The sequence below is a fragment of the Apostichopus japonicus genome, chromosome 10, assembly GCF_037975245.1.
Source record: "Apostichopus japonicus isolate 1M-3 chromosome 10, ASM3797524v1, whole genome shotgun sequence".
Lineage (NCBI taxonomy): Eukaryota > Metazoa > Echinodermata > Holothuroidea > Aspidochirotida > Stichopodidae > Apostichopus > Apostichopus japonicus.
In genome coordinates, this window is record NC_092570.1 from 16,366,615 (window position 1) to 16,394,526 (window position 27,912).

At 35.8% G+C, this 27,912-nt stretch overlaps 1 protein-coding gene across 1 annotated transcript; it reads right to left on the reverse strand.

Annotated features, from left to right (window-relative positions):
• Positions 1-46: 46 nt before the first annotated feature.
• LOC139974672 (transmembrane protein 164-like) lies at positions 47-27,912 on the reverse strand. Its single transcript, XM_071981937.1, has 6 exons — positions 27,714-27,912; positions 25,639-26,202; positions 23,602-23,718; positions 22,295-22,376; positions 9,476-9,576; positions 47-8,487 (listed from the first exon to the last, which is right to left on the reverse strand). The coding sequence occupies exons 2-6, from the start codon at positions 26,098-26,100 to the stop codon at positions 8,287-8,289; spliced, it is 963 nt and encodes a 320-aa protein (XP_071838038.1). The 5' UTR covers positions 26,101-26,202; positions 27,714-27,912; the 3' UTR covers positions 47-8,286.

Here is a 27,912-nt window from a genome sequence, read left to right on the forward strand (position 1 = left end):
CCCCCCCCAAAAGAAAAAAAAGACACTGGTAAATACACACAAGATCTTCATTGACTCTTTTACCCACATTTATTTGCACTGATAAAGGCATAATACATCTGAATATGCAAATATATATAGCTTAATATATGTCGGTTAAGCCATTCCCAAGACATATCGCCAAGTTTAACTTATCAGAATCATAACGTAAATTAATTATTTCAATTTCATGGTATCAAAGTTATTTTAATGGAATATTATCACAGGTTCTGCTGTAATATATATAATAACCTGATTTTACAAACAAATTTTTACTTGTTATTAGCAACTATTTGAAATTTAGCAGTGTTTTTTTAATTATGATATCAGAAGTGCACTGACAAGCAGGAAATTAAAAGCAAATTTTATCATCAGAGTTATATCGCAATGGGTATAACAAGATCTTGCCTTTCATGGTGACAATGGGTGAGGGTAATGGAAGGGGTGGTTTGCTGGATAATGGGCAGCTTAAAGACCCCCCCACCTCCCTCCCACCCACCCACTGGCCCTACATCTCTATGCCAATGCCAAAAAGGAGTAATTTGGTCTCCAATTTCATGGCCACATCAACAGGATATTACTCCAAATGGCATTTTCTCCCCTCCCCCAAACTAAGACACTTTTATTATTAGAATTTGTGATTTGATTTAATTAGCTTATTACCAAGCAAACAATGGTTTCATTCCATCTTGAAAATAGTTCTTATCCAGCCACTATTCATACAAATATTTTGAATTGTACAAAAAAGAAATTTGCTTATTAACAATTTCTTCCAATTTTGGTTCATCCTCAAACTGAAACTTGGTACAGATTTTATTATCAAACCACCCGCCCACGCCATCCCAGACCTCCCTAGTCCTGACTGTGTTTAAAGGGTGTGAAGACTCGCGCACAGAGAAACGTCTCATGCAGGTAATCTGACCTACTTTTGAATTAGGTGTAACAGAATTGTTATACACCACCATCGAACCCAGAAAATACACACACAGCTTGCTACTGTCGATAATTTAAACACTAGTGTACAAGTCAATACATGCAGCTACAGTATGGTCAATACCCACAGCACTGTGTACATAGCAGCGTGGACATCTCAGGTCTAGATAAAAGATAACAAGGTATCACAGTTTCATTACTGTCTGCATTTTGTAGCGGAAAGAAAAAAACTTCACTTGTAAGCAACGTAAAGTTAACTTTTTCAGAGGGTGGCACGCGGTTTGGGGCGAGTCTTCAATGCCTTTAAAATGTATATGAGCAGACAGAAATCGAATGACAATACATATCAATGAATTTCACAATCACAACCTCTATCAAATTGGCAAGGTTCTACGAAGGACAACTGAGTTTTTCCATATCATGAAGTTAGACGAAATAAATTTAAGTTGTACAATCTGAACTTTCTTCACTTTAGCAATAAAGAGAACATTTATTTTGAGCTCTCCTTCAACTACTATTGTTATGCATACCCAAATATGAAGATGTCCGCATATATAATTTTTTCAATTTATATATATATATATTTATATGTACATCCCCATTGCACACATCTGAGTTGCTAAACCGATATAACTTCCATTGATCCCTCAAACCAACATCAAAAAAGTTAAAATCAAACCTAAAATAACTTGGAACAAAACACATTTCATGTAGTTTTATCGATTCTTTTTAGAAAACATAAATTTAATAAAAAAAACATTCCTTTCAGAACTTATCAATAGGATCCTTTGGCATGTTGAAAAAAAACCCATAGATACCATTAACAAAAATAACACAAACTAACTTAAAGGTAATCAGTAAATAAGCCCCAATTTATAGCACGCTTCACTTCCTAGAAGTTTTCAAAAAGTACTTTCCTGGAGGTCTTTACTCTCCAAATTGTTCTCAGATATTTTTAAGGAACACACAAGATGACTGAATGTCCCAGGTGAGGAAAATTTCCTCGAAGGTTGTAATGAAAAGAGTTTAAGAATTTTGACCAAAGGTGACCGTATTTGAATATCTAGCATATTTGGGGCCAATACAGCATACCTTAAGGGGGCAGTAGAAGGGCTTGCAAATTATGAGCAGTTACTGGGGTCAAGATACATTGGATCGAAATGCTCTTGTTGTGAGGAAAAAAGTTGAATAGCAAGATATGAAAATATATCTGGCATGTGATAAACCGACGCAGATCAGTATGCACTAGGAAGAAGTTCTTCTTCTTCTTCTTCTAATTTATGAACAAAATGAGGACAATTGTGGTTAAGCTTTGTCAACAACAAACTTTGTCCTGCTTGTCTGGTCACCATATAAATCTAAACAAAGAACTACGCTTTTCCAGTGAAGTGTTCGATTTGCATCAAAGAAATCGAAACTGTTACTTGTTGAAAGAAGAGACAAAATTTAAGAAAGTTTGAATAACCATGGAAATGGAGAATATTGCAGGATTCGGTTACTTGTGAATATCAATTTCAAATACCAATCCTTGGATGAGGAAGACAGGGTGGTTTTGTTTACTGAAATAAACTGGTAGGATGGATAGGGGGGGGGGGGGGTGTTTGACTAATAGTACACTGTGGATGAGAGTGTAGTTGTTATAAAGAGTCAGGTAGTCTTTGGAGTGTATACCTGTTAAAATATTCTTTTTAACCAAAGTGATGTAAAATGACAATTTTCATTGGGTAAGGTGAGTGGGTGGAGTTGGGATGAGCATTGGGGGGGGGGGGGGGTCAGAAGAAAACTAACATGTTAAGCATCGAGTTATTTTCAACATGCCAAAAAAAGATTAAAAAGGACAAAAACACATTTACTATTGATGAGCTTTAGATGGAAAGACACATACAGTAATTTAAGAAGTTTACCAGCAGGTACTTAACCATTAATACATTAATAATTATTAATAATTACCACCATCATAATAATAGTCAGTTCATCATCTCCTGAAGGCTGCTAGATAATTCACAGAGAACCAAAAATAATGAAGGTGGCTAAGAATTAGTCAAACCGACAAACATTTCCTTCTCTTTTAATTGGTGTCCTTGCTCAAAATTAAAAGTGACCTTTCATCGAACATTAGACACAACGTAGGTTTACAGCCAAAAAAGATTAAAACAATTTCAGTATTAATTCTCTTGAAAGATAATATTGTTTAAAGGTGTGCTTTTTTTCTTTCTGAAATGCTTGGAAAGTTGTAGTTATCATTCAATAGTGAAAATATTACAATGAGTTTGTAAATTATTCAAGGCAACAAGATGGACAGACCAAAGATTCACAGAGCTGTTTTTAAGAGTTAGATGCATCTTCTACCATCATATAAAAACAGGATTAATGTTGTAAGAAATTGCTACAAAAATGATTACGATAAAAAGTACTGTAGAAATATACAAAAGCAACCATGTCTCACAGTATTGACAGAGGAAAGGTCTACAACGACAAGTCCAAAAAACAAAAAAAAACATAGCTCGGTTAAATCGTTTCCAACTTACTGACTGCCAATTCTGTTTCCGATTGTATCAAACCCAGAGTCTTAACTGTCATTTTTAGACACCAAAATATAACACCACTATTGAAACTGTATCTTTACAAATATCATACCATAAAGATGAAATTTGACTAACTTATAAGAAAATGCTTAAACTTTTATGATATGTCAGGTACTAATGCCATACCTACAAAATAGAAACAAAAGTCTGCCAGCTTATATCATGTGTAAAAGTAAGTTGGCCTGACGTTTCGATCCTAGCAGGATCTTCTTCAGAGGCTAAATGACAAGTTACAGTAACAGAGGGGACAAAAGCACGCACAGAATACAGACAGGTTAATGAGCACGGTGAACACAATGAGATGGATGAAAGGGGATTATAAGTAGAAAGCAACAGGAGAAGAGGAGAGGAAGGAGATAAACTGTGGAGGGACAAAGAGAGGATTAAAGGCACAGGGTAAGGAATAAACTGGAGAGGGACAAAGACAGAAAGGTGTGAAGAAAAATGGAGGGGAAGAGAGCTGTGAGAGGAAGAGTGAAAGGGGTGGGGGGGGGGGGAAGGGAGAAAGGGGAGAAGGAGTAGGGAACAGAGGAAAGTTAGTCATGTCCTTCCTGAATGTTCAGCCCATGAGGTTGAATGGTACGAAGGCGTAGCTTATATCAGGCGTAGCTTATATCATGGATAAAAGTTTTGGGAAAAATAAATGTGATCTAAATTTCCAAATCTAATCATACATCTTGCTTTGCTTTTGCAAAATCCAACATATTTTGTTCTTTGCTTGGTTTGATCATAATCAAATCTCTGCTTTATTTTCTTAATTTAAAAAAAAAAAAGTTGGTGTTTGGGTAAACTCTCATTACTTTACAGAGAGGTAACAGTATGGCTTTTAACTATATTATTACTAAAGTGAGAAAAGAATGGGTCCAAAATACTGATATCCCATAAAGATGAAGCACCATATGTAAAACAGACCCAACACATGGTCACAATACTTGTTAGTCTAAGACTTAAAACTGGAATTAGAAGATGTCACTGCAGTAGTGACATTAAATACTCAAATGCCCCGATCAATTGTCACATCATGTTTCATCATAAATATATGCCCAAGAAACAAATGAAAAGGAACGTGTATATAACCTCTTATGAAATTTACGAGCATACACATGTCCACAGAAGTTGTCGCCTTTAAGGAGACATTTAACAAGAGAAACAAAATGTAAGTATTATCGGTCCACGCTTCATTTGGTCTTGCAAAAACAAATTAACAAAATATATGTTGGGTTCTTAAGTTGTGTTTTTCCATATTCTTCCTTACCCAAGCCTCCTCACCCTCCCCTCCCGCACCCCCTACCCTATATACCCTCCCAATAAGTTTATAGCTTTTTTGTTGGAATGAAGTAACCGGAAAAGTACAGTATTACACTATCCAACCCAATGACAATAACAAACTGTAAATGCATTTATTGACAAAAAAACAATTGACTAATCTTTGTTTCAACAAGATCACTAAATATCATAGAAAACTATTGTGACCTTGTCTTGTTTTTGTTATTGTTTCTCTCTTTTGGCTGGGGGGGGGAGGGGGGGGAGGGGGTAGGATGCATGGGTCCGAGGAAGACACAGGTCGTTTGACGTACAGCAGAAAACATAATGAAACAAATTCTAGGATATGAAAAAATTTACAAAGAAAGAAAGAAGTGAGAATGAGAAAAAAAAATAAAGAATAAGAAATAATAATAGTTTAAACAATTTGATCAAAATAAGATTTGGCAAGCTTTAACAAAACTTTGTTTTACTTTTTAAACAACATTGACTTTTTTGCTAAATATTTCTTCAAACTATAATAAACATTTTCTGAAAGATTTACATGGAACAAAATCTATCGTTCTGGTTGACTACGGATTAACTTTTCTTTGGTAAACTACGACTTATCTGCTTTCAACAACATAAAATATGATTATGACATACAATGTATTTCTGTCATAATGTAAGATCTGTTTGTCTGTTTAACAATATATCCATTTTTATACAGGTGAAAAGTAACCCCTAACCTGCTACAACTTAAGCGGCTCTTTTAACACAAATTTCAATACTTCGAAACAATCCCGGCCACTAAGTATCATGGCCTCAATCTTCTCGAAAAATCATCTTTATTGTGCAAATAGGCAAAGAATTTTACGATGAGTTTAAAAAGAAGGAAACACAGGGTAAAAATAAAATTATATGAACACTTTGACCGATGTGAAACTTTGAGTTGCTCTGATATGAATTTGTGTGTAAAAAGTACATATTTCATTTACAAAATTGAGTTTGAAAGTTTTTTTTTTATCTTTCTTGTTTGGTCACTGCTTTGAAACTTCATCTTTTTTTAAGGGAGGGGGTGGGGGGGGGTGGCGTGCATAATTCAGACATAAAGGTAACCATTACACAATACTGACACAATATTTGAGAATTTAAACAAATATTGAAACCAAACATGTCTGCTTTTCAACATGCCAAGAAAGGTGAATAAATCCAGGCACATGGATGAAATTAAAAATGCTTATGTATATTTTTCATAAACTATTCAGTGCGTGATATGTCCCAGTCACTGAAGTTTGTGACATCTATTTCACTCACGTCACGACGAAATTGAAGAAATCTGGAAATATGTCATTAACGTTATTCCACAAATAATCAACATTTTTGAAGTAATGCCAACATGATGATGTAAACCAAACCGAGTCAAACTACTTCACTGGTTTTCTTTTGCCTTCAAGGTAGTTATACTAATACTTAGCATGGAATTTCTGAATAACCAAAGATTCTATAAATAGGTCACAGATTCTATAAATGTCACACATTCTATAAATGTTTCATTGTCCAACATCATCATTAGCATCCAGTTTCGACTTTTCCAATAATAATCATAATAATTTTGGTTTAAGGTATGTTTGTTTTTGATAAGTCACAGTAACACAAAGTTTTCAGTTAATTCACCAGAAGGTAAAGGTATTATAAAAGGAAGGCTTCTGTTTAACTGGCATTTACAAGATAAATTCTAACAAAAATTGACTAAAAAAAGCATGAAAATGAAGACCACAGTATGTAAGTTACTGGTAAAAAGTGTAAAAACTTAAGGTTCAGTCTGTCATATAAAAAATGTTGATACAGGCATCTCATCTCAAGGTTGAATTTCTCCAACAAGTGAAAAAGGATCTTTGTGAACTTTTGATTTTTATACCAACCATAGAAAAAATGAAGCAATTTCTGAGTTAATGTACTATGCTAAGGCTTCAAAATATGCTTCAGTTTGTAGCACAATCACATATTTTCCTGTGCATACATTATAGACGTGATACAAATAAACATGTTCTGTTGTTTCTGAAAGCGCAGTGCCAGTATGCAAATTTGTATTAACCAATAATATAACTTTGTCTTTTATATGGTAGTGAATAGGATCTCTAATAACAATTTTCATTGGACGAAGTTGAATTCATTATGACACAAGTCTGTGTTAAAAAAATAGTGCTATAGACATTTAGATTTTGGTGTCAAATACATTACAGCGAAATGGGATATTATTTCTGACTAGATTTTGTAAAGGAAATCACGAAAAAATGTACTGGTTTTAGCATTTTACAAGCTAATATACTTACTGCTCTGCACCTGCCTCTATCAGCGATGCTGACACAAAGAGGATGGCAATTACCAGAGATGGGAGATGGCCATACACACACACAAGAAATTGCCAGATGCTAGAGCGAGGTAAATATGGTAATGTATAAGGTTATATGAGGTGAGGGAGTAGTACGTGCTGTGAACTTAGTAGTTTACAAGCTAATACACTTATTGTACTGCATCTGCTTTCTCATCTAGCTAACCTTTCAAACTTGATAACATTTAAGCACCCTACCTACCTACCTACCCCCCCCCATCTTCTTGACCCACTTCATGGTTCCCACATTTTTCCACCTCCTTCCCAATCTTCCTTACTATGAGCAACTTTTGCAACGTAAACTTAACCAAATCTCGTTGGCCTTCCTTTGTCTCTTCTTTCACTTTTTTTCTCTTTCACGTTTGACGGTGCCATTTTCCTAAGAGCTTCACGATTTCATCCGAATTAAATCATCAAATCGATGAATAATACCTTCGATTGACGAAACAGCAATTAAGCTTCCCTGGAGATCGAGAAGGTGATGAGTCTGAAGTTTCCTAAGAGATAAAAAACGTTTCATGCAAATTTTATCGTTAATTGAAGATGAAGATGAATGTAGGTCCCTATTTATTGAGAAAAGTTCGGAATTAAAAAAAAAGAAAAGAAAGGAAGGTAGATATAATAAGGAATATACAGAAAACTGTATACAAGGATGGTTACATATCTGCCCCCTTGTATGTTGTCCATTCCCTTTCCTGAAGATAGCATTTAAATGTTGACACTTTTGGTTAGTGTAATGTACAATAAAGTATGTCAACACTAACAACTCCCCATGGAGGTCCAACATTCAATTTTGAGTTATATATATACTTTTTTACAATAAATGTTACAAACTTAGCAAAATTAAATACAAGGTTGAAATTTTTGAATTATCAACAATTTGTGAAAACTAATATGAAAAAGAACATTTAACTGAAAGGCACCAAGTGTCCTTGGTTTGGTTATTTGTTTAATGTTTTATATTCTCTCTCCAGAAATGGTAAAAAATAATCAGAATACTCAAAAATTGATAAAATGTGATTCTTAAAATTATCTGAGAATGCCTGAGATCAAAAAAAAGAAAAGAAGATTTTTGTAAACATGTCTCCTGTTTTTAAAATTATTTTATATCATCTATTCTTCTTTCTGCATGATCTCTCCGTTGCAGTTCTGGTTGCGTCTCGGTAGCAGTAGCGTGGCCAGGAAGGTGTATATCTTCTCGTGGACCGGGACCAATAAATGCTGATGAATCAAGGCACACATTCTATACCACCGACCGTAGAACGGATCTGAAGTAGCTGGACAGATGACGTTATTCAAATTGACCTCCAACAACTAGAATTTAAAAGAGAAAATGGCTCGTAACAGTCTCATTTGGCACATTACACATAGTGGTATGGATACAGCGTCAACCAAAGAGGGTTGCAACATTTTTTTTGGGCAGGACAACAAATTGTTCAAAAAAGTGTTCAAAAATTTGTCTTTAGTTTTTGCAGACTGCTGATGAAGCTTAATTATTGCAATACTGCTTTCAGCAACTATTTCAAAGTCTGAGATAACTTTCATGGATTCTATAAAGGGGAGTATGGGTGGGGGAGGGGAGTGGCGTGGGGTGGGATTATAGTTCAGTCCAATATGGAAGATCCTGGGTTGTGGGTCATGAAGTTTGTGAACAGTTGATGTATAAGGAGGACTTTCAAAGAGCTGAGAAATTGATCCAAACTTTGTGTGGGATTCGGAGACAGCTAATTTGCATCAAGAGGTGATTTCATCCTTCATTCATTGATGCAGCTGACTGCAAGGTCCTAATTCCTATTCAAATTTTCATTGCTGATGCAATGATCTGAATACTCTGTACAAAGTCGATACAGCTTGTCTTATAACAGTGCAATTTAGTTGGTAATGGAAGTCAAGCTGAGAATCTATAAAGATTTTTTTTTTCCAAAAGCGAAACATTCATAATTAGGGTTCAATATGAAACCACTGGCCTCAAATTTACAAGTCACAATATGGTTTGCATTCCTTTTCTAGAACCCAAGAATTGCCCTCAAGTACTTTCAAAATTTGAAGGAAATAAAAAAAATCCTTTCATACTACTTAATTTAAAGTTAACTTTGATGAAGAGTAGGTGATTATAAGTCAATGCTTTTCATAAATGCTCCATGTATTTGATTTCAACATCCTTTCTGAATTCACAGTATTTTCCCACAAAAATTGTTCTCTTTGGAGTCATTTTTTGGCAAAAGATATTGACAATGAAAATTGTCAGAAAGAGAGAGAGAGGCATAGTTCTGAAGCCGAGGAGTGAATTAAAAATATTTACCATTCCCAGTGCTTGAAGAAATACAAGGTGATAAAGGAACATAAACCCAGTCGTAAACATACACCATGAAAACTTGCTCAGTGGCTCAGTTGTGTAGACACCTGAAAGAACCGAAAGAAACAGAAGAAATCGAGATATTAGACGAACTCACAGAGGAACTTTAAACTTTCAAATATTCGTTCAAGGTAACACAAAGATAAAATCAAAATAGAAAGAACTTTGTAAGGAATTTCTGCGAGGTAATCTACATTTTATGCACATGCTTTTGGAGACTTAATTGTTCTTTTGGTTGTTTTGGTTTGGTTCTTTGGTTAGGTCAGGTCTTTTAAAAGACAGGTTTTGTGACCTGTTCAGAAATTTTACCGACAGAGCTAGTATAATTGTACTCACATGATGATTGTGATTGATAAAACCCATTATTAATACATGTTGTCCCGCCAAGATATTGTTTTGGATTTTAAGTAAAAAGAATAAAGAAAAACTGACTCTGGGAAACAATAGACTATGGAAAAGAGTGAAGAAATTGATGGTTAGAAGAGTATTTGAATCAGCCCTTGGATAGTTCAGTCCATATGTACCGCTGGATAGCTCAGATGGTAGAGTGCTGGGCTAATTATGTAAACCCAAAAGGTCACTGGAGGTCACTGGTTTGATTCCTGTTCTTAGAATTTTTCTTCAATCTTTTCCAAGATTTGTTTTTAAACAAATGAATATTATGTTGCATATATTGATGTTAAGTAAATTAAAATCAATTTACAACATTGTCGTTACCGAGACAACTTTGTTTATATCTCAATAATCTCATGTACAAGGAAAATTAGGAAAATTTTGAATATATTTTAACCGGTCCTTTGTTTGGTTATTTTAGGAAATCTGACTTAATGGCCAAACTTATGACCAATTTTACTCAAAGAATAAGAAAGAAAATATAATATTTTCAACATTTCAACGACATGATAAGGCTTGAAATAATCAGCGCGCTGTAACTACTTTAAGTCAGGTGTTAGATGATAAAAGCTCCCTGCCATAAACCAACATGCACACATAATACAAATTGCAATACTGCCCTCTATATAACAATCTACCCCACCATCTATGCCACCCTTGTAGCAAAAGTTCAGTACACTGTTAAAAGCTGTTTACAACACAAATTGAATGCCTGGCAGCTAATACCCATAAGAATAATTGTTACCACTGTTAAACGACCTCGCTAATTAGCTTTTACTGTAATTGCCATTTTATGCTAATGGTTCAAGGTAAAACACTGTACAGTGTATCAGTATAGATATGATTATTACTATTTTTCCCTTTTTGCAGCAAGTCTTTCATAAGTACTGTAACTTATCAAATCTCAGATATTTTTTCATTGTTAATTTTTTGAAGGAATCATAAAGAAGTTACAGAGTCCCAAAATCCAATTGCTTTTGGGATGATTAGCTTTCTTTCTACCTTAACAACAGCAAATGACTGGAATGTTTGATCGCTGCCTCACCAAGTACGGTACATGTCGTGACTTTCTGAATGGTAGTGTTGGAAGGAAGTGGGGGCGCTGTGCTAAAACATTCCAGTCATGTGGTTAAGGTAGATAGGAAAGTAGTACTCTATACAGTACAGTACATAGCAGTACAGTTGGAGACAGGTAGGAGAAGAGCTACGTAACCACTATCATCAATCACAGCTCAGTCTCCTGATGGTTTTAAAGATACTCTAAAGTTGCTTCAATGTAATTAAATATTGTGCTTTTAATCAGTTGTACTATATGCATGGTAGTTCAATGGACTGTGTCAACCATTCCAACTTCCAGGAAAATAAGTACTAACTGTACTGTACCTTTATTTAACACCATTTTTAGGATATTTATTACAATTTTTAATGTACAGTGCATGACCAAAGAAAAGCTGACTGGCAAATTACTGTATAAACCATGGAGAAGACCTCCCAGTAATAATCACCCAGAACTCACTGATTTGAAACCAGTTCTAGCAATAAATGACATCTTTGCTTTTGTTTCAATACTATCAAAACAAGCTCTTTCATATCAATTTTCTAAACAAATTTTACAATGTACCCCTTTAGTGATCAATAAAATTGTCTCGGCCTACTTTAATTAATTACATCAATAGTTTTTTTTTTCACTTTTCACTATAAACCGTACAACGATTGACACAAATTCCTCTTTGGAACCAGGCCATAAATATTTGTGATGGTACTCTGAAGTAGCATATGTACTGTAAAGCAGTATGTGCAAGTGCTTTATGGTATCCACTTACAGGTTGAGAGGACAATCATTTTCTGTTTATCTGTAACAGAATAGTACAGTGTAGATGGCATCTCCTGGACTACAGGATACAATATATACTAGATCAGACATTAAAATTGTTAGTACACCCAAGATGCAACTGATATTGTGTTTTCGAAACAATGGAACATGTAGCCATACAGTAATGTAAAAGCTTCAAGTCACACAAGAAATTAAAATCAGGTATTAAATTTGCATTTGGCAGCTAAAAAAAAAAAAAATATCCACTTCAGTTACCGTTTTTGGGTGGCCCAAATTTTAAAATATTAAATTTGACATTTATCCAACAGAGACCTGGTCACCTGGATATGACATATTTCTATTGTAATTGCATGTGACAAATCTTAAGAATAAAATATTTTACACAAGTTTATGATTATATGAATTTAGAAAGTCAAGCTTTGATGTCACAAACGCATGGACCAGTATCTCGCAAGTCTTATTATCAAGGTAATTCCTCATCAGACTTATTTTCCTCAGTTGCCAATTAACAAAACGACAGAGATTAGTAACATGATTTTCAAGTGACATGGTCTGGTCAAAATATGCACCAAGGTTTCTAACAGTCCAGGAGATATTAGTTATTAATAGGGTCTTTACCAACGGTAAGTGGTGGAAAATTAGGTGTAACTTCAGAGAAACGTGATCGAAAAACAATGGACGAGGAGACGAAAGTACATCATCAATTTTCACTTGTTGATAATGCTCAGTAATATAAGAATTGAACCAGGAAAGAACAGTACCACATTTTATCTGTACTTTGAATGCAGTCTTTCTAACTATATGGAATGATTAACTGTATCAAAAGCTGATATATATACTGTATATATATATATATATATATATATATATAAAAAAATATCAGTTGGCGATGAGATACCAGAGAAATTATTCACTGCATTATAAATTGTATGGCATACATATTGTGTGACTACTGCAGTGTATATCGGATGCATGGTGCATACTATAATGCTGTATGAGGCGGGCATCAATCTGTAATTGACAGTTCATATATCTAAATTTCTTAACCAAACTTGTATTTCAATAACCTTCCTTTGCAAACGGTACGTACACATAATATACCTTAAGTTTAACCATCAAAACCAGGCAAGCAAATTATCACAACTAAATTAAAAGATTTAACGACTACAAAATTTTGAAGAGCTGATAGGGTACACTGCAGGAGCACACTGTGGTTATTTTGTCACAATAAGTACAACTAGCTGTGTATGGTAATACTCAAAATTTATTTGTACACATTACGTATTAATCTGGTGGTTAACTGTGGGTTAAGCTGAGCTACGGTGACTTTGCAAGGAAACTTTAACAGATGTGAGTGACAATGGCAATGCTTTCTAGTTCCTGTAAGTGCATGTACACATTTTGTTCAGTACTTATAGCTTGTTTGTGTTTGGTTGATATCACGTTATCCAAAATCACCAAATATCGCTCAAAATAAGACTGCATTTGATCAATTTAAGCGAAGAGTTCTTCGCAGAATGCCAGTGTAAAAAGAGCAAAATTTCTATTACATTTCCACTTGGTTCTCATCATTCTGTAGCTTGGAGATTTCTGTGCTCAACCCTTTTTAATTACGGTCGCCATGCATGGTCGCATTGGCGACCACAATTCTCGGCTGGCAATGAGAATTTCTGGAAAAATTAATGCTAGTCGCCAGCCCTATAATACTGTGGCGATCAGTTTTTGCAACTGAAAATTTCACCAATGCTTTACAAAAAACTGAAATGTACTTACTGACTAAACGCACGTTGCTATAAAATTAATATTGAATGGATTTCCCGTTCCAAATTTTCGCAAAGTTCAGAGCAACAATAATTTCCTAAGAACGCTGTACACTCATGTCGTAGTGGTCTACGGACCATACCGTCGTAACATGCATCTTATTCCCATTGACATTGGTCACGGAACATAAGTAGGTCATCGACATTCGAACTTGCCCAAGTTCATCACACCATGGGAACGACCGAACGACACAACAACAACACATTGAACATTTTCCCGCCATCTGGACGACGAGTGTAAATTTTGGTGTAATATGCAAATTATTGTACTGTGCAGTTAAAACTTAACCTATTGCGACACACAAAAATTTTGGGAAGCTGCTTTTGTATCACATGTAAAGTACTATAATTTATAAAAGACGGTTTTCTTCAGGTGGTAAGGAAAAGGGGTGTTTCGGTGAACTGAATCCCTTTGTTTAGTATTTGGATACTTAAAATGCCCATGTACATGCAGTTTCTATTTCTCTTTAAGTAAGCTCTACTTAGCATTTTTATCCTTTGTGGATCTTTATTGGAATAAACACGAAATGTATTGTTTAGCATTTCTTAAGTTGTTGAACGTGTTATACGTCTTTATACGATTCTGTGCACGTACACATGTCCAGTTATACGTGAGCGGTACTGTTAGCTATCGTTTACGTTACGGTATTGTCCCATACCTTTGTGTACACACGGGCCTTATGTTGCCACGACTATCAAAGCCCAGGAATTAGAACTTAGTTATACTATAGTTCAACGTTAGTGTAGTCAGTACTGACAGTAGTGCTACTCGATGTTGAGCCTAGGCCTAGTGTTTTTTGTACTAATACAGTATTTAGCATATCAAAGTGGCGATCACATTTTCATTCTGGGCGACCAGAATTTGGGAAATATAAAGATCTAGTCGCCACAGGATTTTCCTCCTGGCGACCTCATTCACTGGGGAATTAAAAAGGGTTGTCTGTGCTTGTAAAATCTGTAGCTATTACTGTACATGATAAAAATCATCTTTTTTTTTTGCTAAATTTAAAACAAAATCAGTCTCCTTAACATGACAATTAGCAAAATATAATTTGAGCCAAAATTTAACCCAAATAAACTGTTGTACATTATAAATATTATAGAATGTTGAAATGAGAAAAAACAACAACAACAAAACAAATACTGATTGAAAAATTGTTCAAAATCAACTAAAAACGCTACTTTCTCATAATTCTGTAATGCTGAATGCTCCCTCAGTGACAGTGCCAAGCTATTAATTTCAACATCCTACACTGTACTACTGTAACATTTCTTTATTCCCAGCTCCTTCTGTAGGCACTTCATCATGTTTTACAGTACATCAATTTTTAATTACTCTTTTTTTTTCTACCACAGACATAATACATCCCTGCAAATGTCACTCTCTTAATATTGACACGCTCAATACACAGTGTTAAATGAAGCATGAGTTAGATTTAGACGGAACAAATCAATACACTGCTACTGTTCGGCTCGTTCCTCGATCCATTCTCGTGAATAGCACATCAAACAGAGCAAAATACTTCCATCGTTATCACTGCCTCCCTTGGGAGTCAGGGTTCTGTACTTTGAAAACGTTAAGTGCAAAATTTGACATATAAATAGGTTTTCACATTATTTAATGGTATGTTCATGTCACTAAGGCATCATAGATTTATAGTTTCAATGCAGGCTTGTGTTTGCATTAAATTTGCACATGTATGTTTAACTCTGCATCTATAGAGGGAGGGAGGGGGGGGGACGAGGGGAGGGGATTTGGGCTCGGAAATGTAATATGTAGGCTTAGCAATTTTATGTCGTTCAGATCATCTTTTTTTAGGATTATGTTGACAAATTGAGATTCTGATTCTGATTCTTTATGCTAGTGAGATTGTTCTTACACTATATACAGTAGGATGTTAAATTAAAAGAGTTATTTATACTCAAAACTCATAAAATGATTTTTATCGCCACCCTTTTTAACAGAGCTTATTGTCACCGAGATATATAGGTTTGGTAGAGTAATATTTAACACAGGAGAGGGGCAGCTCCCTGTATTTTGTACTAGACTGTAAAATGGAATATTATCTGAGCCTGGGAGACCTAAGGTAATGTATGAGTATTGTAAAATAGTAAGTTAGTCTGATGAGTGAAGGAAATACATTTTCAAAGGATTAAACTTGTTGATCCTTTCAAACTTCCCATCACAGACTCCAACAATTTCCATCACATTTTCTCCAAAAAATAAGAAAAATTACCATGCATTGCATAGCAGGTAAATACTTATGATATATATGTTTACAGTATACTGTACATAGACATATCTAACTGCACTCCATGTGTGCTTAGCACTGTACAGTACATAAATGTACAGTAAATGGGCTTTATACATTGCAGTGGTACCTTGTATTGTATCACTAATTATCTAATTAATGTTAATTAATTGTTTGAAGCAGGATTCATCATTGGAGTCCAAAGTCCCATTGAGATTGCAACAAGTATAAGTATTAGTTTTCCTGAATTATTCTGAAGTTCTTAAGTACATGTTTAACAAATAACAAGGATCATTCCACAGTGCCTACAGGCTTTAGTATACATAAATGCAGTTCAATGCAGAAATCTGTTTTGTTGACAAATTCAAAAAGTAAACATAAAGGTTTGCATGTTTGTATTTTTGGCACCTACAGTAGCTACCTCAGGAAACAGGAATAATAGAGTTTTTAGATACTTTACTTTCTCATAAGAATGATATTTTATTCCATTCCTTTTATTATACTTATTTTTTTTGGGGGGGGGGGTAGGAGATATTAGTCAATTTAATTCTAGCCTGCCCCTTCTAATGAGTATGTACATGATTATTAATTAGCATAACTCTTAATTAGCTTGAATTTAATCAACATGATTCTTCACTGTCAATCACAGCCTAATTTTGCAGTTCTTATGAGGTAAAGTACTGTAATAAACCTTCTACAGTACTTAGCATATATATCCCAAAACTCACTGGTTTGGATATTTAAGAGTGACAAGCTTACCTGTCTCCCCACAACCTTTGCACTCTTGTTCTACCGTGCCTAGAATGAACTGGTCACCTTTTAACACCGTGCGCCCTCTATGATCGGCCCCTCCTGTCAATACCCTCCCTCCTCATGGAGACCACTTCCAAGGTTCCAGCATCTGTACTGTAATACAGTAGCATACAGTATGTACATGGATCCATGGTGCCTAAGTAGTAACTGACTAAATATGAAAATCTGTTCAGTAATTCTACAACATCTTTTATTAGCTGCATAAAAAATGGGGAGAGGGGCGTGGGGGGGGGTCATTAATACTGTTTTAGTTTTTTTTATAAACCCATAGGCACTGACATTCCAACCGACCTATAAAACTACACATGTCCCTGTTATCCATAGATCATACAGTATTCAAATAAATTGAATGATTGATCAGACAGTATTCATATCAATTGAATGATTGATTGCTGCCTTGCTCTTGCTTATACAAACTGTATGCAATCATTTATGGTATGTATCTTAAATTACGGTAACGTAATAAACAGGTACCAAATATCTGGGTTGAAAGATAAATTAATCTCTGCTGTATACAAGTGCTTATCATCTGTGCATGGGGGTTGTATCAGATGTCCTGAAAAATTTCTGGCTGAACAATGTTAAATATTATCCAGGGTTCACCCCACCAATTCGCACTTTCACATTCCTTCTACTGTGCCTGATTTGTACCCTCAATACTGTATGTACAGTAATGAACATAATGTAATGTACAATAAATATATACCTGTATGCACATTCTCCACTATGCAAGGGTAGTGGAGGGGGGGGGGGGGGGAGAAGGGGAGTTCGACAGATGTGCACGAACCACCATGTGTACAAAATATAGCACAATTTCCATCTGAAATAGACGAACCCCTCCCCATGGATGCTGTAAATAATCTTCCGCATCAGCCAATAGAAAATCCTCTGGACTGGCCTGTACCAGGTACAGCACTAGTTTTATGTGTGTCTGTTGCCAACAAGCCTTACTGTATGTAGGATATGATTTGCCTGAAGTCTTCTGGTGATTTGAATGCAGGTTTAATATACTGTATTTTTGGACCCACTGTTTTGCAACGCTCATGGGACTCAAAGGTGGGTCTGACACAGGTGAGAGATTGAGGGGTCAATTAACTACAGTACATATGTCAGACCAATGTTCTGTGATGGTGAGATTGCCGTTACCATGTTGTACAGTAAAGTACACATGAAATTATTGTTAGGTACAGTACTGTAGGTAACTAGCGGCCATGGCCTACATCTCCCTCCCTTCTCCCCTCTCTTCCTTTCCCTTCCCCCTCCCTTCTCCCATCTCCTCCCTATCTACTCCCTTCCCTAAAGTCCCTTCTCCCAACCCTTCTCCTTGTTTTTCCATTTGCAAAAGCCTGCTTTGTTAGTTATATACAATCTACATATGGAGTGAGCTGATTAAAACAGCCAGATGGCTAAAAGTACAAGAACCATTCAAGTGGAAGATTGTCAATGGTTTTGAATACCCACATAACCCACGTTCAATCTTCACGGTTCAACCTTATAAAAAAGTTTAATCGCATCCATCACCGAGGAAATCACCAGTGCATAATAAAGCAGGACCTCTTAAATCCATGCTTTTTATTATATTCATTGAGCTTTAAATGATAATTGTTAAATGACAATACCCTGTACATGGAGTGTATAGTAAATGCAGATACAGTGTACAATAATACCATGGAGTTGTTATGGAACAACTCCCTGGTAATCAAATAAAAGGAGTTTACCCCTGTTCGACCTCGCAAGAGGTCCTACGGGGTATTACACTGTATGTACAGTATATATACTGTATAGCACTGTGCTGCACTGAATCACAATAAAGTCATCTTGTATAGCAACTTAGATGTATATTGTAATGGATAAATTGTAACTAATGCCTTCCCTAAGCCTCTGTGAGCCACATTCACAGTATCATAACAGACGGTAAAAACTCTGACATTTTTGAACCAGGGGTTATATCCTGAACTGTGGGCCAAAATAACAGCCTGTTTATACAACTCTGTTCAAAGAAAACCTCAAAATCAGATTTACAGCTCTAGGGTTTGCTTGCTCAGTCAAATTCAAATAATATTGTACATTGTGTCAATATTACAAAGTTGACACTTTTATGATAATCTATTCTTATTCCAACTATTTATTGGAATGGATGGAATATGATTAAGGCAACTTGCTGTTTATATCCTGCAGAGGAATATAAGTGTGTCAATACCAATTTACTGTATTAAAATCCATACATAATCTGACCCGGCCACTTGTAATATTCAGAGAGTGGGCTAAACACTTAAAAAATCATATACAACAGCTGTGATATTTCCAGTTTTCTCCTCATGCATACACCACCTTGTATGTGCTTAAAGGTCACTGGTTTATATTGAATCCAAATTTTCAACAAATATAATTATTGCCATGGTCACTGTTACTAGGCTAAATGCATTAGTCCAAAATGTGCAACTGTCAACTACTGTATAAAGACTATCAGTTTTGGCTCCAAATTTTATGTCAGTAGGAGTTTTCAAAATTTCAATTGAAGTAATTTGCTTCAACTTTCAATCCAGACACTGAGGAGAGCTACTGTATATTTGATAATTAATATTTCAGTGGGACAAAAATTCTACAAGTGTGGTAGCAAATTTAGAAGAATTTTTCATTGGTTACTGGCTGTACTGTACATACCATGCCGAAGTATACCTATTATGTACTGTATATTAGAATAGTTTAGAATATTCTGTTTATTAGTATAGGGGAAAGGGGGCACTGAGCACCTTTGATTTATCCTAGGGGGCTGCAGTACCCCCTAAAAGTATACCCGATTGCACCCTTGTAGTACAGGATGCACCCTAAATACCATCCAGTACTATGAAAGAAAATCAGCCAACAGCTAGAATGGTCTTCCGATTGGTTATTGAGTGACGTTATGTCCTTCTGATACTCATGTATACATTAATGTTTCCCAATTAAAGAATTACAAACAACATGTGCACAAACAGAGCATTTCTATGACACTTCTACAGCTCAGATGAATACATTCAAAACACCAAAATGTAGCATTGGTTGCTCTGTTTTCTCCCTCACATAGATTACATGTCATCAATGTCGACTCCATCAATGGGTTCTACAAGCTACCGTACTGAATTCGCCACTATATCTAGTGGCATGTGTTGGTTCACAGGATCCTGGCGGAATATAGGATCCTGGTGGCATGCAGTGTAAGTACTCATAATTTCACATGCATAGAGCATTGTACTCTACTTGCACTCCTCTGCACAGCGGGGGGAAATTCTAGTTGTACCCTTACTCATGGTCAGGCATTTTTAAAATTGATCGTAGATACCAGTATAAGATTACGTACCCCTATTGGCACTTGAATAGAGCCTTGTACTCCGTTGGACTCCTACTCACGACGTGGAGAATTCTAATTGTACTCTTTCTCAGGCATTATCAAAATTTATCGTATGTACCATTGTGTAAGATTAAGTACACGCGCTGGCACTTGAACAGAGCCTTGTACTCCATTTTAATCCTACGAACGAAATGGAGAGTTCTAATTGTAATTGTTCTATTCAGGGATGTAAGTGCAGCCAAAAAAAAAAACCGGAAAACTATTCAGAGAAACCGGGGGAATGCCGTCCTAACACATCCTACTCCTAGCTCTGAATACTTACACACTATCATTATGTTAGGCTAGCTCCAAGTAACGAATACGTCGCAGCGAAATCCGGAATAAAAAACAGTCTCACATTTGAAAGCGATCACGAATATCGACTATCATATGCGTATCCCGTAGATTTAGCCGCTCACAAATATCACAAGCGTTAATTCCGAAACTTATGTCGAGCGCCAGCAGTTACGAATCAACGTGAATTAGGCAACGTTTTTCAACGACAGAAATGAGCTATGGCGATTTGAAGTTCGCACGTACGCAACGATGTTCACATGGCACACACAATGTTGTACAGTGCAATGCGATGTGTAACAGGAAATGGTATTTTGGTTGATCGATGAGTGAAAATTGAAGTTAGCTTGCTGCAACGGGCCAGGCATTTTTGCCGCGTTGTGTCTTTGATATTTGTACAATTTTGTGGAACTTTATTGGAATTAAAAAAAAAATGGATTTCCGTAAAAATACGGAAGACTTACATCCCTGAAAAAAAAACGGATTTCCGTAAAAATACGGAAGACTTACATCCCTGTCTATTGTACTCATCTTGCACATAAAGATGCTAATTACTTTGGGGTTATGTTAGTCTCTGAGTTTTCTGTAGCTAGCAGCTGTTGTAGGTTCCCAAGTTGATCTCTTATAAATCGCTACGGTTACGGTGTCCTCTTAAACTGCTATATATGCATCTTTGCAATCTCATACTGTACAGCAGCTTTGCCAATTTCACAAAGCATTTTGCGATGAGAAACTGGCTAAACTTTTCCCGGTCACAACAATTACTTAACATGTAAGTACATAACGTGAGCAGTGACTCAATGTCTATGGCTCAGTTACTATGAACATTATTACAGTATATCATCCTATTATTTCATCAATTGGAACAATAAGTGTGATCATATAAAGCAAAACTCAACTTTTGTCTATACAGCTACCTTGACCTTCCTGCCCACAATTATAAAAATGATAGCGGTTTCTAAGTGCTCCTGACTTATAGTATCAATGGATGCATGTATACTGCATAATTTAAATGAGCTTATTTTGTAGGGCATCTAAAAAGTACCAGCATTTTCTTTAACGTGACATTGAAAACTGTATATATTAGGTCGTAACAAAAGATCATTTGTCAATTCTCAATCGAAAAAAAAAAGAAAGGATTTCACCGAAATCTTTTTTGTTTGCTGGTTGGGACACTTTGCATTAGCATTAAGGATGTTTTCACACAAAGAATTTAAATGATTCCAGAAATCTGGCAACATTTTCTATGAAATACACTAACACATACAGTATAAAGAACACACAAATTCTAGTTCAGTCACCATATTATAACTTTGTTATTGTTTATTGCTCAGAATTTTGTTGACTTTACATAGTGAACTAAAGGCAGAAAAACAACAAGGTTTGCAGGTTTTATTTGATTACACTACTGCAAAGGCGCATGTACACGACTCAACAAAATCGTCTGCGATTTTTTTGTAACCGACTTGTCGTGTACGATTTTATCGGTACGTGTGAATGGCTTTTCCTCTTGTCATGAGGAATTATCGTTCACAACAAAGTCGTTCACGATTTCTTGTAAAATCGCGCACAACTTGATCGCAGTGTGTGAATGGAATCTTGCTCAACATCTGTCGCGAGACAAGAACTTGAGTTGTCGTGCAAAGTTGAGCACTGTTCAACTTTTGTCAAGATTTTCACAAGATGGTTTAGCGACCGGTGACTACAAAACGGTAACTCAAGGACCTGAAGAAATGTGCGATAAAAGACGATGGGCTGAAGGAAGGTATGAATTTTCGTAACTATTATTAAGACTACTTGGGACCAAGATATGCAATTTTGAGGTTGGCGGTACAATATCGTTTAAGCTTGTACATCACTGGTGACCCATTAATTGACTTTTCTAGGCTATTTTACTATTTTTAGATAATACTGATGACCTGTAAATAATTCCACTAGTGATCGAACTTGATGTTAATCTAGATAAATATCCATAATTGATGCACTTACCACCAATTTTCATGAGATATGGAGGGATAACAAAGTATATCAAAATGTGCTGCAACCAGTACACCATCGTTTCACAAGGAAGCTGTAAAAAATATGGAAATAAATAGAATTTGATGTTTTTTTATTCTACCTAATACTCTACAAATAAATTACGCCTAAAAAGTCACAAGACACAGGAATTCAATTATAGTTTTAAGTGTTACGTCTACTTTACTACAGCGCAGTGTGATGGATGGTCCTTGAAACTTTAGCACTCTTAATTAAAATGTTAACTCAAAACGACAGGTCCATCAATTAGATTCTGGAAAGTCCCTGTACTTCTACGTCAAGTAATGAATAATTTGAAGAAAAATAAATACCCAGATACAGTATATGCGATATTTTCCCTCTTTTGGAAAATGTGCTGTTCTGTTTACGGAGCAATTACCTAAGAATTTCTACGTGAAAGTGACTATACATACAGTAATGGCAGTCCAGTAATTCTCAATAGCTATGAAGCAATTAATTTTCCTTACATCTCACATTTGGTTAGAATACTGTGTGATGTATTATATATACAACGGGAGGTCCGGGTTCCAATCATGCTGGAGGCTGGAAGTTTTTTCAACCCACTACGATATATATATATATATATATATGTATATATAGAGAGAGAGAGAGGTACTGTACTGCGTATCATACAGTATAGCTCACATGATGTTTACCAAACAGATGATTCATGGCTGTTACTTTTCCTTTCAAAGCTCATTTCTCCTATTGTTTTATTTCGCAGTACTTATAGGTTGAATTATGTTGGTATTAGAAGTACTGACAGTACTTAAATTGCACAGAACCCTAACATCTATTATTCTACAGCAGGTTTTATAGGTTTGAGGCATTGCTGACCTTTAACCTATTGTAAGTTAGGCATTTCATCCATGAATCTGTCCACAGTACTATTGAAAACTTGAGTCTTGTACACAAGTGTACATAGTACAGTAGTCTGTTAAACAATACCAGGATTTAATGAAGGGCATCTCTACCCAATATCAGAGCGGGACAAAACTTCTTGGCACCAACAGCTTTAAATATATCATAGGTGATGCCCTTTTATTCCCTGAAGATCCCTGAAGATTGGGGTAATGAAAACATTAATGTGACTTCTAATTAATTAGATTTGACCATACGGTAGCAATGTACAGTACGGTACAACTAATACACAAGCTCCTTCAAGTTGAAAATCCAGAAAGGACAGAGGAACTTACTCTGTTTACTTGTTCTATTTTTCCTATATTTTCATGATATAATATTTTACTAAGCTTGCTTACCAGTCTGGTATTTAACACTGGAAGGACTAGAGCAAGAAAAGGTCCATGTAAAGCCACCATTTGCATCCTGAAAACAACTGCGACTGTTTTACTAGGAGGTGCGGCTAGTAGATAAATCTGAAACAAGAGAACATATAGACCTGTAGAGCTTTCAAAACAACATAATAAAACTAATTATTTACATCAAATGGCTGATAAATCCTTCTCATGATTCAAAAATTGGTTTCTGAAAAAAGGCAGGAATTCTAATCTGACTATACATGTACACACGCATACATGCATTAATACAGTACTATGTTCAACATGAATATGCACTTCATCCACGCATCTAATCTTCTATTCATTTCTTACAGGTCATTAGCATGAGCAGCTTGGATAAACATTTACACAGTTATTAAATTCAAGGAAATGAGAATTACTGCACGTACACCAAAGTTTTCATGTATGTTACATTTCTACAAGTTATATTCATAGAGTGCTCTTGAATATACAGTAGAGATTCCTATTATACAATAACTATACTGTAATAGTAATACTGGATGCAGCCATTCAAGCAGCTGAAACTGAGGTCAAAGTTCATTCACTTGTACTGCACATATTATGTACAGTACATCTGATGTCCAGATGAGGAAATACATTAGTATTTTGTTTATGTACAGTATATGCAGTTACTGAATTAACTGCACATCATTAGGTATGTAAAGTATTGTATGTACAAATTATTGTCTGGGCTCTGATGAGGGGAGGGGGAGGATGGGGATCTGGTGGGGGGGAGAAGGGAGGAAGGAACTTGGGTAAATAGTGACAGTAAAATGTGCACATATTCATCCAAATACCTTTAGTACTGTAAGGGAACATATCTGGTTCCTATTGCACGTACCGTACCATATGTTGGTAAAGGTTTGCATAAAGTTGATCTCTACAGAACACACTAACGTAAATGACCTCTTGCAATAAGTACTGTAGAAAAGCTGCTAATTTACAGCTGTGTGACATATGTATGCCTGAACTGCTGTAAAGCCTGCTAGGTAATGTAACCTTTGGATGTTTAGGAATTTTGACGTTTTTAACTATATACGGTATATTTTTCATTCTGTCACAGTCATGTATAGTGAAAGTTTTTGTTTGTTTTTTGTGTTGAACAGGAATATAAGCAACAGCACAGCACTGTATTTGCACACAAAGTCCTTGGCTGAACTACTGTAGGATAAGCACATGTGCAGAACTATACACACAAAGTACTAGGCTTCTAGGATAAGCATGAAGTTACTATTCACACAAAGTGCTACTGTAGGCTTCTATGATAAGCAGCTTACAGGTCCCTACTCTACCAGACAGACCTAATGAACACAGTAGGCTAGTACTGTACAGTATGTAGTGTGTTGTTTTGTGTTCTTAGTGAATAAAAACCAAGTCCTGCAACATCGAAAAAGTTGAAAATTTATGATCCATGAAAATAATCACTTGTAAGATTTTACTGAAAGCAGAATTTTGGAGCTGAATAAAACTGTTTATCAATGCTACAAAATACATGTACTTATTACATTGGAATGAGTTTGTTGAGTTTTATTTAAAATACAGTAATTACGAAGCAACAAGTCAATGCTTTGTGGAGTTTGCTAGCCCGAGTTACCATCTTTTGGACTTTCTAGCATAAACAGTGCATATATGTGTGGTCAATACTGCTGACCATTTTGAGTTCCACATATTTTGACTTCTCCATATTTGCTCACACAACCATCCTCTATTTAACATAAAAACAGTCATTGAATAACTAGTGTTCACGTCATATTAGTAGATGTACGGTACCTATCACATAACACATGTCAAACATATTATAAACTCACAACTGAAACCATCATTAACCGAGAGAATGTTCCATCGAACATTAAGTTGGAAGAAAGCAATTTAATAACTAAAGACAGTCGGTTCACTCAGCAACATTTCAGATCACTTGTTTAAATAAACCGTTTTCATTGCAAACACAGCACACTGTACCTACACTGTAGATCTACTGACTAGAAACTCTTCACTCACCTGAACAATTGAGAGCATGTGGCAAGGGTTTAGAATGTAGATAATTGTTCTAGATGCAAACTTGAGTCCAATTTCGACCCCCAGTGTCAGACAGAGAAGGACCAGAAGCACCTTCTTCATCGGTCTCTCTGCGCCCCCACTGTTATGTTCGGTATGGGAAGGCACTTTTAGATGAGGCCAAGTAACAGCCATCTCAAGCAAGGCGATAAATGCAATCAATAGCGTTTCCAGTAACCTCTGTACTGGAGGGAGAAACTGGACGCATGCCGGTCCACCATTTCCTTCCAAGTTTGGGTCCACCCCTCCACAGACCCAGTCCAACGACTGTTGAATTTCCTCCAGCAGCATGATGTACGGGTCTCGGTGAAGGTGGTTGACGCAGGTGAGGGAGAGTCCCAATATATCTGATTCAGTCGACACTGCAAAGTCAGTGAGGTTTGACGTAGAACAAACGAGATGCATCAGAAGAAATAGAAATGGTCACTGCCAAGAAGAAACCTGTGACCATGGTTTTATCGTTAAGTACTGTTTTCGCTGCACCGATATTTGTAGCCGGTTAGGAATCTGGAAGTCAAAAGGTAATATAATCAAATTTTAATTTCCAGTAAAGCTCTTTGAGTTTAGAGTTGGAGATACATATAATCTCTAGTAAGAACAATATAACGTTTTTTCAAAGAGTAGGAATACTAGATGTCATTGTCTTCAGTAACAATATCTAGATTGAAGATTTCATCAGAAATTCTTTTCTCCGAGAGTTGTGAATGAATGGAATGCATTTGAGTTGGTTGTCCTTTCAAAAAGTGTCAATGGTGTAAGCATGCAAATGAATGATTATTCGAAGGATAGAAATATTGTGAACAGGATTTGAGGTTTTTCTGTTTAGATATTTTTTCATAGGGTCTTTGATGGGGACTTACTGTATATGTCCTTCATGATCCTGCTTTCTCCCACTATCAACACTAAACTAACATTTTTCAGAGTTGAACTGCATCACATTAATGTAGTCAGAATGCTGTATGTCCATATATACAGCTATGGTATTCCATGAGTTAAAGGAAATATTTCTGTTGTACAACCTTATCAAATAATATGCAATGTAGTACTGTACAAGAAACTGAACAAACAAGAAACTGTCAGAACGGTTGGAATAGAAATGGGGGAATTTGAGGAATTATTGTATAAGAATATTTCAGGGAAAGTTTCAGCAAAATCAATCCTACTGTACTCTTTTTATATTCCACTGTATGATGGTGTACAGTCCGGTGTCCCATAAATTTGTGAAGGCCTATGGTGTTTTACATATGAAGCTGCACTGATGGAGGGATACTGTAGTTGCAATGTTCATAAGTCAAATTGTAACCACATTTTCAATTGCAATTTTTGTCTGAACAGAAATGGCCACAACTGTCATATATAAAACAAGGACACATCAGGTCTGTAATTTGAGGCTCTTTCTTGAATTGTTTCACCAATTTAGCAAAATTATACAATAAAGTACAATGCATGAGTGAAGTTAGGGCAATTTATCCTTGAATTTGATTTGAGCAGTTTGACTGCCAGCCTATACAAGTTTATTACAAGTATAATTCTTTGTATCTCTGACGGAATCTTGTGAAACCATCGATGAAATCACATATATCTGGCAGATACAACTAATTAAACCACTGAGGAAGTCAGCAAGTTCGTTATCTATTGTTTAAAGGAACATTTATGCCCTTACTGTAGTGAATGACAACCTTGTCATACCATATTACACAACCTGATACTGATAGTAGCAAAGACTGTAATATTATGCAATGTGATACTGTGTCAATACAGTTGGATTGGTGGAACTGAAATGAGGAAATATGTTGAATTCCTAAAGCTTATTTCGTGGAAAATTTTGGAGAAATATATCCTATAAGTATCCTATTATTACTATGCTTTAGGTCAAATTGCACAGAATGATAACTGTCTGGTCCGGTTCTGCTAATTAGACGCATGCTATACTGCAGTACAAGTAAGGCTCAGTATGTCTACTCTTACTATAAACCTATCCTACACTACATTACGAAGATATACCAATAAATACATACCTTCGTACATTCAGCTGATCAAAACTTTCTTCCAGGGGCCAAAATTATTTTTATTGGTTATGCATTAAGCTTCAATTGTCCAAGCCTCGATGTATCGCCAGTCACGACTTTTATTTGAAACTCAACACGTCCGTAGTGCTTTGTGCTTGCCTATACTACTGAACAAAGTAGGATATACACACAGGGCCTGCCTAGTTAA